Consider the following 13,993-nt stretch of genomic DNA (forward strand, 5'->3'; position numbering starts at 1 on the left):
ATGATAATGAAATAAGTGGTCCTTCCACTTCACTATCTTTCCCTGTGGAAATTCTTTCGCCGGCCCCACAGGGCCAGTTTATTAGTGGCCAAGAAAACAGCGGCAAACCATTCTAGTTTTGACCACCAAGTACATCGCAACCACGTCCGACCATTATGATGACATCCAACGGGCATTCATTACAAAACGAGCAGCTGTCGAAATCATCCGAGACAAAAGCAGCGTGTTTTTCTTACTGACTGGCGGTGATTGACCCAACTTCACCTTTGAAGAGATTATCGGTTGCTCATTCAACACCTTCTCGGCAATCAAAAACTTTGGCAACAATCGCCGGGATTCCATAGAACACACCCTCTCAATTTAGACACAGAATTATCTACAACTTATAGAAACTTCAAATAATACATAAGATAAGCAAATTAAGTCAACCTCCCTCTCAAACAGTAGGTTTTTGTAGCATATAGAACAGGAAAATGCGTAAATAACCCTGTTGGAAGTATCCCACGAAAAGTAGCTGAATACTTTAAGAAACCCGATCCGGGAAGCTACACAGGAGGACATGCTTAGAAAGAGCGAAACGGTTTTCACAATCACACAAAAAACATATTTATGTTGATCAGCCAAATATTGTGAAACATTACAACGCTAATATGGGAGGAGTTGATCGAAGTGATAAAAACATCGGCCAATACCGAATTTCAATTCGCGGGAAGAAATGGTACTTCTCTCTGTTTTGCCATACTATTGATATGAGTGTACAAAATTCGTGGTACCTGCACAAAAAAAATGGTGGAAAATTAGATCAGTTGGCATTTCGACGATCTGTTACAACGGAACTATTGGAAACTTTCAGTAGAACAACCAAAAGGGGACATTCAAAAACATCCAAAAATCTCCATGAATTTTCCCGATATGACGGAGCAGGCCATCTCATCAAATATAAAGAAAATCAAACAAGATGTACCGTATGCCACAAAAAGGCCAACTTTATGTGTGTTAAGTGCAACGTAGCTCTTCACCCAAAGGACTGCTTTTATGACTATCACACCAAATCCTAATATTTGTGATAAAAACAATTTTACAGTACACTTACTTATTATTTATTTAGGCTTTGAATTGTCTTCTTGTTTCATTATATCATCATACCGTATACGCCTACTGTCCTTTTAAAAAGGACAGTGAATTTTGTCTAATCGGAAAATAAAAAATTTTTTTTAACAATTTTTCCTTTCCTTTTAGATCACAATCAATACAATTACACAAAATTTTTTGTTAATTTCACACAAAAAAATTTCAGGACTATATGGGATAAGCCGAGCATAGTCCAGCATAGCGAGCTTAATTTTAATAATTAAGATAACTTGTGGAGTTCGACTTTTTGTATTTAGGTAAGTTCATAGTAGTTTGTAATTTATGTAGGTACTTAAGTTAAGTGATGCATTCATCTACGGCATGTGCTGATTTCGACTTTTTGTATTTAGAAAACTACCCAATTACGACCCTTCCCGATTACGACATACCACCCGATTTGTGAGAAATAAATAAACAGACTACGATCAGTGAACCTTTTATATCTCCGCACATGACCCCGGCGATCTGTTCTTTTAACCAATTGAAGGGAGCCATTCCGGTTTACCCCTGGTTTTGCCGGATTAGCGAGCCTCCTATATATATATTATATATATATCTATATATATTATAATATATATATATAATATATATATATATAGCATAACTACAACACACCCTCTCAATTTAGACACACAATTATCTACAACTTATAGAAACTTCAAATAATGCATAAGATAAGCAAATTAAGTCAACCTCCCTCTCAAACAGTAGGTTTTTGTAGCATATAGAAAAGGAAAATGCGTAAATAACCCTGTTGGAAGTATCCCACGAAAACTAGCTGAATACCTTCAGAAACCCGATCCGGGAAGCTACACAGGAGGACATGCTTTGCGGAGATCGTCGGCGACCATACTGGCGGGTAATGGTGCTGATCTCACTACCTACATTAAAACGATTGGGTGGATGGAAGTCTTCAACTGTTGCCGAAAGCTATATTGAAGAAAGCATTGAAATGAAAACCAAATTCTCCCACAAGTTACTTTCGACAACAACCATCATGTCCGCCACTTCTGACATGCCATCTACATTTACAGGTGGTAGGGGAATGTGGGGCAGAGTTGCCAACCCTGGGACAATTTTACGAGTACAATTGAAGTAAAATTGTAGTACAGTAAACCCAAAAAATAGTACGCAACATAAACTTGTTTTATTAAGAAATACATTTTTACTTTACAGAACATTACAATCTAGACCTAGACACAAAGATTAAAGTTTATTAATGAGCAAAATAAACAAATTAGTTGGAGAAAATAAAATCGCCATCTCCCTCTTCCTCTAAATTTTCTTCCTCCTTAAAATTTTTATGGTCATACATTTGGGAATTACATGACTTTACCATAGCGGTAGTAGGTTGAAATTTTAGACATGATTCACTGTTTGCTATACATTGCGATGCCAATAGAGCACCATTGACAGTTCTTGTTGCCAACTTATTCCTGGGTTTAGTTTTAATTAAGTTCACTTTACTGAAAATTCTTTCACAATCAGCATTAGCATGAGGTATACATAATAATGATATAGCAAATAACGCCAAATTTCTGTATTCATATTCGCCCAACACATTTTTGTATGATGCAAGTTTTCCCCAAAATGTATCAATTATCTGTTCCTTCCTTATACCATCATCTGTTAACATTGGTAATTTACGCCATTCGTCATCTATTGCTTGAATCATATTTACATTATTTGGTAAAAATCTCTTACTAACTGCATACAACGGTTGCAAGCTAGGATAGTGACTTCTAAAACTATTTGATAATGCATTTTCGGGCGATAATGCAGTGAGAAATTTTAAAATTCCATCTCTGAAATCAAATCTTTTTTTAATTTGCTCACAAGCAGTAATCAAAAATTGTCTACAGCGTAGACGAAAATCTTGCTCCAGCTGTGGACTACTTTTGACGTCTGTATCATTTAAATGGTTTAAAACATTTACACCTAAGTACATATTATTTACAGAAATAAACTTAGAGCTATCATTGGGATTTATGCTTTCTACAGGAGTTGTTTGAACATAAACACGATCCATGTAGCACATTAATATGTCACAATATAAAGAGACTATTTTAGTATGTAATTCGGTAATTACAACTCTTGCTGATTGAAAATATTTATTAAATTCTGTAAATTTAGGTAATATCCATAATAAAAATAAGTAATAAAGTTTCATAAATGGATCGTTTAAAGCATTAAATATTTGTTCTGTGGCAACAAGTCTATCAGACAACCAAGTATTTGTGAAATATAGTTTAAGAGCATCCCACTGTTCTATTATTCTACCAACTACCTCATTTAAACTAAGCCACCTGGTTTGTGATGGATGTAACAATTTGTGAATTTCTAAATTTAAAAATGATTGGAACTGCCTAAAGTCATGTTGTCGTTTGGAGCTATATTTGAAATGATTATATATATTTCTACTCAGGTCTTCACAATGGCGTGGTAATTGTTTACATGCTTCACTATCACAAAGATGCGCTGAATGGCAAATACATTTAACGATGACAATTCCTGGAAAATTGTCTATAAACCTTGAGGCAACACTATTATTTTTACCCATCATAACATTACAGCCATCAGAAGCAAAACCAACCACATTACTTAAAGGTATGTTGTGTTTTTCAAATGAATTGACAATTACGTTATATAAACGTTCACCTGTTACGCTCGTATCGACAGTACCTTGATCTGCACTATCACCAAACAATTGAATTAGCTCCCAAAAACTACTTCTAATTCTAGAGCACCCTTGGTCATAATATCTTACTACAATACATGCAGTCTTTTGACACGATATGTCTGTGGATTCATCTGTTAAAATACTAAATTTTGACATTTTTAATGTTTGTATTAAATCATTTTTATGCTCCAAACCGATTACGTTTTTCACTAGGGCTGTCAACTTCGTTCTTCCAAGTTGCATGTCAGATAGAGTTCTCGAATCTGGTGCAATTTCTTTGAGTAGGGGTACAAGGTGATCAACCAATGTAAAAGGTACATTATGCTCCGCGAAAAATCCAGCCAGTTTGATTTCTGCAACTTTGACGTCGTTTCTTATGATCGTAGGGATAGGCAATGTGAACTTTTCGATGAACGGTTGTGCTTTCTTAGCACTCAAATTTTGTTTGTGACGTTGGCAAGCATCATGTAGTTTTAAAACATGCAACTCTGCTTTAAGCGATACATTGCACACTTTACAAAAAGCTTTTGTATTATCCTCCTCTGGAGTTAGCCATTTCAACGTTTTTTCCCACATCGAGCGATATTTTTGCACTCTTTTTGTATATTTCTTTTTCTTTGGGGGAGTTACATCCTCATCCTCACTTTCTTTGTCTTTATGGTCCATTTTCTAGAAAGAAATGTCATTTAATAATATTCAAAGGGAACGTATTTCATAGTTGAAATGCTAACATCTACATTTACGTACCTTGTAACTGCGTTAAATATGCACGTTTATAGAGAAATTGTGGACAGCGTTAACAAACAAAACCAAGATTTCACAATGTCCACAATTTACACACAAAGCATAAAAGCAAGTCGCAAGATGGGCGATGGCATACGTAAGTAAACAAAACACACGTGATGACGTGATTCTGCGATCTGCGCGTATATTTAACCACAGACCACAGAACCACAGACCACAGACCAAAGTATATGAAGGACTGTGTATTATAGCTCCCTACGCCATCTAGTAGTGCAGAAATTATATTCTTTACGTTTATTTGATTATTTGATCCAAGAAAACAGTTTTTACGTACTTACTCATAATTATGGTACAATTTGCATAGTATATCTATTGAAAAAGTACATAGGACAAGCATTCTCATTAATGGTACAAATACTACAATTATAGCACGGTTGGCAACACTGATGTGGGGGAATCCCAGTCAGATGGGTAATTCCGGTCACCAGAGAATACAGTTACCTGTCAAACCAAGCCAACATAGAACAGGTCTGCCACCTATTGTATGTCGCCGTAAGTTAATTTAACGAGGTTTCGCTTTCAACGGACCAGTATGATCACAGCAGTGACTAAAGCGCGGTTTAGACGCTACGATCTTGGCTTTGATAAATCGTAACGATCTGATTGTCCAATTTATCGTTCAATAAATCGAAAGAGTGCGTACTGTTTACATGTACCGTGGAATGGGGTTAAATTGATCAGTTGAAAGCTTTAAGCCGCTGTATTTATTTACGACAATACTTTGTTTACTGTTTCTTTATTTATATCATAGCCCACTCGTGTTAGGATAATATTTCAATCAATAGAAGAACAAAAAACGCTTTTTGTTTGGTAAATAATGGCAATAAATGCAATGATCAACTTCATACATGGTTTGGGGTCACTTTGATCAGTATCGCGATGTTAACGTAGATACATGGGGAATTGCATTTAAAGGTGAACAATTTAACCCCGACTGAAGTTCATGCACTGGTTAAAAAGTTATTTCAATTTTTGTGTTTAGGGGGGAAATTGTTCATAGGGGCGAAATTGACCATGATGCAAACAAATGTTTATTAAATCAAATCTTTGGAAGTATAATACATAAAATAAAAGTAAACTCATTTATAACGCTTTAAAACATAATCTAAATTAAATCTCTTTGACATCTACGACTTTTTTAAACACGTATTGCACTATGTCCTTGCTAGTATCAACAGTTGGTTCTGGTAAAATGGCGATAATGTCTTCCAAGTCTACAGTAAATTCGTCATTTTCTTCCACTCTAAAAGTTAATTTTGCGCAATCCACAGATTTCATGCCTACCACCTCAAGTTCATCATCCAATACATTTTGAACAATCGCAACATATCGATAATTTACCGTTTTACGCATCCCACCAAGCACTTTTACCAATACATAAGTTCCTTTTTTTATTTCATCTTTGTTGACCTCTAAGTATTCTGTTTCTTCATTTTCTTGTAATATGAAGAAAGGATCATCAACATCAATGTCTTCTTCGGAATTGTCATTAGTCACAGGCCCATCCACGTCACTCTCAGAACTGCTGCTACTTGAACGTTTAGCGGTTACACTTTTTCCCGGCTCCACAACTAATCTTGTGCGCTTGTTTGTACGTCTAGAGGGTGTGTTCGTAAATCTCTTCTCTTTCAAATAATTTACAAGAGCATTTTGTATTTCACCTTCTTCTACATTATCTCTTGGCAATTTGTCCAGCACGCGATTTCTGTTGAATGGTGCAATACCCGTTGCATCAAATGATGATATAAGACTTCTGGTAATCGCATTTTGCTCATCATTTTCCTTTGATTTCTTGTTATCCATTTCCACCAACCTTGACCGTGCGGTAAAAATGCGGATTTGAACCAATCGGTAAACGTTTCCGCATCCATCCAACCATGGCTTGTTCTGTTGTAACGGGAACCGCTGGCACAGCATCTTTCACTGCAACAAGGAGATGATTTTGGACCATTTTCGGTCCATTGGTTCCACATTTTTTCGGAACGATAAATTATATAGGAGGGTAAAAGGACCCCTGATGCTGAGCCACACATCATTATGGTAGTAGCCGATTTAGTGTAGTTGCACACCCTCTCAGGATATTTTACTCCACGACGATACAAAAGTTTCTTGCGTCCAGGGTCGTCGACTAAATTAGTCTCGTCGTAGTTGTACACGTTACATGCAGGAACATTTTTTAATGTGTTTTCAAGATTATTAAAATACTCTATTAAAATTTCTCGAGATACATCAGCACGTGCTCTTTTAATATTAGCAGCAAGCCGTTGGGTAATGTCCTTTTTATGTCTTGTTAAAAGTGAGTGCACCCAGTCCACGCCAGGTAAGTTGTTATTAAATTGTCGGACTGAACGCCCCTGCATGTCCAACAAATTTTTAGCCATATGCCTTAAGTCTGATAAGTTAAGGGGAAACCCCCATTCACCGCAAACACCGGCACACTTTAGAATGGACCGTTCTTCAACCAAATTAAATATCGTTTGTCCGCCATTGCACTTAATATGACGTCCATGGTACCTATTATTCAAAGTACCATATGGAATTTTGAATTCCTTTGCCGCCTTTCTTAAACTCCATCCATCATCGATTACTCTTTGTAAAGCACCTTCAACAGATTGATCGTCATAGTCTCGGTATCTACGCGCACCCAATTTCCTTTTATAGGATCGTGGCATTATGTATCTGTAACAAAATCTTTAAGCTAATATTTAAAAAAATGTTCGGGATAATGCCAAGAAATTTTTACATCTACCAAATCACTGATCAAAAACACCCCGTTGTTGTGATCAATTTCACCCCGTCTTGTATACGTTTAAATTATGTTCAAAGGAATAACGATCAAAATGTAAAAGCGCAGTAAATCATGGTATAGGTTATGAAGAAACATGAAATGATTAAAGGAACTGATCTAACCATTTAGAAGTTTAAAATCATCGTGTAAACCGATTTCACAGCCTATTACAGGAACAACTCGCTCTTGAAAAGCGCGAACACGCACAACTTTCCTTCAGTCACTGGCGTTAACAAGATATGACAGTTAGATTTTACATTCGCGCAGCAATGCGCGCGCCAAATTCAAATACCCATATTTTCGATATAGTTATCAAAGTCACCCCATGAAATCAATTTCACCCCATTACACGGTAACGATTTCTTGTTCCAATCTCATTGTCGATCACGGTTTAATACAGTTTTTATTTTTTTACTTTTCAACTTGTCTTTTGGTTCTGTCCACTAATATAAATTATACTCGCACTTTATTGCTTACAATAGAATCTTAATCTCGATTATGATTTCTGAATAGCCATGCGTCGCTAAATATTTTTTTTGGGTTGCCAAACTTGATCGCCACTCGCCAAATGTAAAACGTGTGCGCTAGAGACGGTCCAAGTAGCCCAAATGGATACAAAAATGGTTCACGTCGGCAAAATTTGTCACAAATCGTAGCGATAAATCGCTGTTATTGTTTACACCTTCCAATTTATCGCTACGATTCGCAGAAATTGAAGCCGGCCGCCATCAACCATCCAATCCAATTCCAATTCCAATAAATCGCTACAATCCTCTGTTCACACGCAACGATAAATCGTAACGATTCGATCGTTACGATAAATTGTTACAATTTATCGTAGCGTCTAAACCGCGCTTAAGATACGTTTAACGTTACAGGAAGTATAAAAATCGGTTAATTTTATAGCGAGGTAAGTAACCAAATTTCTTATGTATTGTAATACTATGGATAGCAATATGTCAAGGAACACGTGTTCTTTCTTATTCTTATTTTGGAAAGTGTCGATTGCTGGTCTAGCATTTTTAATGTTTACGTTTCTACGATAGTGTGTGATTGGGCAATACCGGTAAGAAGTGCTGGGGGAATACCAGTCATGACCGGAATTACCCCACCTATTTCGCAATGAAGAAAACGGCTTAGGAATTAGTTTTTGTTGCAGATGCCTAGAAATTACAATGCACAGGGGAAGAAAGGCACCTGGAGTGCGACTCAATTACAGAATGCTATTCTATTTATATCTGCATTATATGCGAAGAGTTTGGACGAGAAGGGGAGTTGTGGTACCGCTGCACACAGTGTGGCAGTTGGGCCCATGAATTGTGCAGTGGATTTGACAGCCCAGAGAACTACATATCGTTACCCTAATTCGTAAACCTCGTATCTCCTAAAACTAAACTTTTTCAGGAGACCATAAAAACTGTTTATTTTAGTGTGTATAAATATTTCTAGAAATCTATTATAGTAGATCACATTAAAAAAATGCCCAGAATGATAAAATGAATTGATTTTGATAATAATCAATTTTCTGAAATATTTACTGGAGTTACGTGGTTTTCTTTTTAAATTATGAAACAAAACGGAGTTACGAAGTGAATGTCTTTTATTCGAGAACTAACCAAAAATAATTTTTTTCATTTATAATAGATATAAAAAGTAATTAGTTAACGAAAAATAAGTACCTACTCTTAAAAAGTATACATACATATAAACATTTTACAAAAAATCAACTGTATCTATAACATTCAATGAGGCAAGTTATCATAAAAAGAATGATAGTCTTTAACCAAACATGTTTTCAAAGCTTGTAGCTGATTATACTTTTCTTTAGAAATACCGATTTGCTCGTCGTACAATCCAGGTATATTCACATTACTCGCTGCTTTATTGATTCTAATTGGTAAATCTTTCCAGTTTTCAGGATGTCTTAGTTTATATTCAACGGTTCCCGAAGGGTTATACTTTAAACCCCTAATATCCTGAACTGTGGGGTCTCCTACCTTTTTCCCCGGCCTAATAGATGAAAAGTAATTCAAATGCCCAAAGTTTTTAAAGAATGTGTGTGTGTCAAGTACATCACCTTAAAAGGTTCAGGATTCATTCTCGCTTTAAGGCACACATCTACGTAATCAGCCGGAAGATTGATTTTTCTATTTTTCATTGTTCGTTCTATTAACGAATGCATAGAATCTGCTTCCATTTGCGTGTGCCCACGTTCCAAATATTTTTGAATAATGGTTACACTTTTGGTTATGGAAATGTGCAGGAGGGCATTGGAAAGAGTAGGGTTTCGATTTTGGCTGCAGCATCCGTCGCTATAGAAAATTAATTTTTCATTTTGTTGGAGATTAATTGTTTCTTGCTCTATAAAATGAGTAAGAATGGAGGCAAACTCATTGGCACCTACAGAGCCTTCACTTTCATTCCATAAAAAACAATGTGCTTCTTTGGTTCTAATGTTGTAGATTGTAAAATTGTGCACTATCAATTTTTGTTTATAATAGAGCGCCGAAACGTTTGATCTTGGACATAAAAGAACCGATTGTAAATCCACTGTATAGACTTTATTAATTGTATCAGCTTTATCTTTCGACTTTTCATCTCTTGCTTCCGTTTTTTTGGTCTGGTGCAGCATGTATTCATTTTCATCTAAATTTCCCGTATTTCTTGCAACGCATACGCTACATTCGTCCTTCTTTGGGGTAAACAAACCTAGATTGATATCATCAAATATGTGTGCAGAGATTGTTGTCGATACAGCAGGTATATTTTTTTCTACGCACCAGCTGCTGGAATACGCATTATATAAGTGCATCTTCGAACGCCAGATTGGTTCCAAATATAATTTTTTTGTTCGATCCCTGCAGTAGTGAGATTCCATTTTGGGCAAACTGTTAAAGAAATCTATTGCACATTCTCTTCGTTCCTTAAAGACCATTACTTGCTTAGATCTTGGAGTGCTACTTTCCTTGTCCGTTTCTAAAGATTCATCAATTTCATTTTCAGTTTCATGTCTTTTTTTCCAAGAAGCTACCATCCATTCACCTACATCTAGGGTGTGAAGGAACATCGTCTTACATACGCGTATTTTTTCTTCCCGTAACTTTAGAAAATAAATGTAGCTAAATTGGCGTCTTGATTTGTCTGGCTTCTTTCTATCGCGCATTCTTTGTGTTGTTTTTAGCGTAACAAGCATATTTACGTAAACTTTCCTCTCGCCATGAGTTAATTTCTAGAAATTGTTAAATATCTGTTTTCTGTCTTCCTCTGAAATCTCATTACATTTTAATGAATTTTCTTTGCTAATTTTCTGCGACATCGTGCAGCTACATCGTCCTTTCATTTGCCTTTTTGGTTTAGGTACTGCATAGTTCCATTTTCCATTAATCTTCTTCCTGCCTTCGTACTCCTCTCCTTTCTCTCGTTTCAATTGATTGCTGTTTTTACTCCAAGTTTCTGGATTCACTTGGTGTCGTTTTCTTCTTTTCCTTTTAGAACTGCTTGTAATTGAATGACTCGATGAATTATCCGATTCGTGTACTAAGCGATCTTCACTGTCGAGAGAAGTGGGAACATAATTTGTATTTTCGCTACTATTTGTCGCAGCACAGTGTGTTTCTATAAATTTATGTTGATTTGCACTGAGTAACACATTATAGTAGGGGAGCTAGCACGAAATCCACTGAACGAGAATGATCAACATTTTAACCGATGGAGTGCCATTTTGCCCTATCAGAGTATGCTAAAATCGATCGTCTGCCGGCTCAGGTCATACGACTTAAGGCGCTGCGGGTACTTCTTGTGGTACCAATTCTGAAAGGTTGTTTTTCGAGAAAATAAGTTATACACCAAATGAAAACGTTGATAATAGCTCTTAAAAAAATATTTAAAAAAATCGCGCACATTTGATAACTCCGTAAAAAAACAATTCTTAGTCGGTTTTCCACGAAATTTCTACGGATATAACTAGGTTACCGTTGGATGAATGAAGCTGATTTTTTTGACAGACTAATGATAGGTACAGCCAATGACTATGAGAGTGTTTCTTTTTTAAATTTTTTCTCTAATTATAAGATATCTTATAATGTTAAGATAATAAGATAATCTTGTAATTAGAGACAAAATTTAAAAACGAAACACCGTTAAGTCATTAGTAGTGCTTATCATGAGTCTGTAAAAAAAATCAGCTTCATTCGTCCCACCCTAACCTAGTTATATCCGTAGAAAGTTCGTGAAAAACCGACTAAGAATTGTTTTTTTACGGAGTTATCAAATGCGCGGGATTTTTTTAAATATTTTTTTAAGAGCTATTATCAACGTTTTCATTTGGTGTATAACTTATTTTCTCGAAAAACAACCTTTCAGAATTGGTACCACAAGAAGTACCCGCAGCGCCTTAAGTCATATGACCTGAGGCGGCAGACGATCGATTTTAGCATACTCTGATAGGGCAAAATGGAACACCATCGGTTAAAATTTTGATCATTCTCGTTCAGTGGATTTCGTGTTAGCTCCCCTACTATTATCTTCGTTTATTTCGTCAGTGTTAGACACATTTTCTGCATTATTTGCAGTAATTTTAAAAGTAATTAATTGTTCTCCTTCCTTAACATTATCTATAACCTCTCCAAAAATAGTAGTATAACTAGAAGCATCAGTCTCGGATGTAGCTGTCTCAGGCATACAAGAACTTACTGTTTGCATATTTTCTAGGTTAATATAATGTTCATTTAATGCTAAAGACTGAGAGCTATCGTTTACGGCTTCTATATTCTTAGCACAAGTAGAGGTAGGAATCTCAAATAGAACGTCATGTTCTAAGGCCATCTGTAATATTCGACTTGCCCTAGACATCTGAAAGGTAAAAGAAAAAAATGTGACAAAAACTATCATCATCGTAAAATGCAAATGTATCATCATTACAGTTTTAAACAGTGACGGTTTTAACGGTGAAATCTGTTCAACAATTTCCGTATGAATCGTACCTGCTTCTAAATTTTACCATTTTGTAACGATAGATACGCCGCTGGAATTGAGGTTACAAAAACGTAAGAACTCATTTATGATTTTCATATAAAAATTGGTTCTTACATAGGTTTTTACATAGGTATTTTAACATTAAATTAAATACTCACCCTAATTTCACCACTACACTTTTTATTAAGAGCGAAACAGAGGATAGAGTAAAAAATTTAACGGTCAAAACTGCACGCGAATTTAAAAACAAACGTTGGAGTTACGCGATCTTCTGCACATTCAACGTCGCAATAGGAGTTACGAGATTTTCTTGATCGGAGTTACGAGGTTTTCTTTACACCCAATACCTCATTGGAGTTACGAGATATTTTATATGCTGTATAATACAATTTCGAACTATCGTGGAGTTGAGATTTTCGGATTAAATGCATTCCATATTTTACTAAAAGATGGCGTTAAAACCTTATTTTTGAATAATTTGGAGTTACGAGGTTTACGAATTAGGGTAACGATATGTGACATTTGCATTAAAATATAGATTTTGAGACAATTTCACTTTTTTCCCATTTTTAAAATTAAGTGTTGTTAGTTTTGGAAAAATTTTTTTTTATTTTGTTGTGTTTCACGAACAATGTACTGATGTATTTAACGTACTTACTGTTATTATTTACGATTATTTAATAAAACATGTTCCAAATAAGATATGTCCATTTAAAAAGCATTGGGATAATGCTGATCGTAATTACCCGCATAGTGGGGTGATTCCGGTCAATGACGTGTCATCAATTTATCTAAATTTTCTTCATGGTATTAAATATTGCTGTTATCAGAATTTGTCAATGTATAGTAGCCATATTAACCATCTTATAAACCAAGGATCTTCGATAAATGATCAACCGCTTTGCCACAATTCTAATTAAGGCTTAGGTGACCGCTATTCCCCCATTCTCCCCTACACTCAGTAAAATTCTAGATGCATATACTAATTCAATGTGTGGCTATGTGGTACCACAGCAAACAATGCAAAGCAACACTAGATAACATCGGAGGTTCTAGATGGTCCATGGAAAATAATATTTGGATATCATTTTACTGTGGAAGCCGTTCCGAAGCAAATAAACGACCTACCAATAATTCAAACAAATTTCCCACAGAGTGAAGTTGATGTTGCACAATAATTGATTTATCGACTTTCATATTTTTTTCTACTAATGTAATTTACATTATGTTTTCAATATAATATGCAGAACAGCTGCGCTTACCATTTGGCATTATAGTTTTTAGCGTGATTTCGCTCCACTACAGGTGACAAGTCGGCTGTCCGGCCGGCGCCGATAGCAGCCAAGCAAGTGCGCTGCTATATAGAAATATCATTTACTCGAAAACCGTAATACCTATCACTAAAATTCTTTCACCAAAACAATTAGTTCGATACATGTACCGTAGAGTGAGGTGACTTCGGACGATTTTTTAGCTTTTTTGCTAAGGCTACTCGCCTCGTAACGTTATTTTGACATGAGCGCATGCGCATTTTCATTTTAAAATAGCGTTGACGGTATTAAAGTTAACGGGCTCCGCTATTTACGTACGAATTAAGCCTAGTATCGACAGTGCGA

At 35.8% G+C, this 13,993-nt stretch overlaps 1 protein-coding gene across 1 annotated transcript; it reads right to left on the reverse strand.

Annotated features, from left to right (window-relative positions):
- Positions 1-2,329: 2,329 nt before the first annotated feature.
- Positions 2,330-4,800, reverse strand: LOC116178401. The gene is made up of 2 exons (XM_031497897.1): positions 4,559-4,800; positions 2,330-4,480 (listed from the first exon to the last, which is right to left on the reverse strand). Exon 2 carries the CDS (start codon positions 4,475-4,477, stop codon positions 2,369-2,371), a length of 2,109 nt encoding a protein of 702 aa, XP_031353757.1. The 5' UTR covers positions 4,478-4,480; positions 4,559-4,800; the 3' UTR covers positions 2,330-2,368.
- Positions 4,801-13,993: the final 9,193 nt, after the last annotated feature.

This window comes from Photinus pyralis, unplaced genomic scaffold (assembly GCF_008802855.1).
Source record: "Photinus pyralis isolate 1611_PpyrPB1 unplaced genomic scaffold, Ppyr1.3 Ppyr1.4_LG1, whole genome shotgun sequence".
Taxonomy (NCBI): domain Eukaryota; kingdom Metazoa; phylum Arthropoda; class Insecta; order Coleoptera; family Lampyridae; genus Photinus; species Photinus pyralis.

What these genes read in the sequence shown, in the direction of transcription:
- LOC116178401 (XM_031497897.1), bottom strand. Translation starts at nt 4,477, where the DNA reads ATGGACCATAAAGACAAAGAAAGTGAGGATGAGGATGTAACTCCCCCA.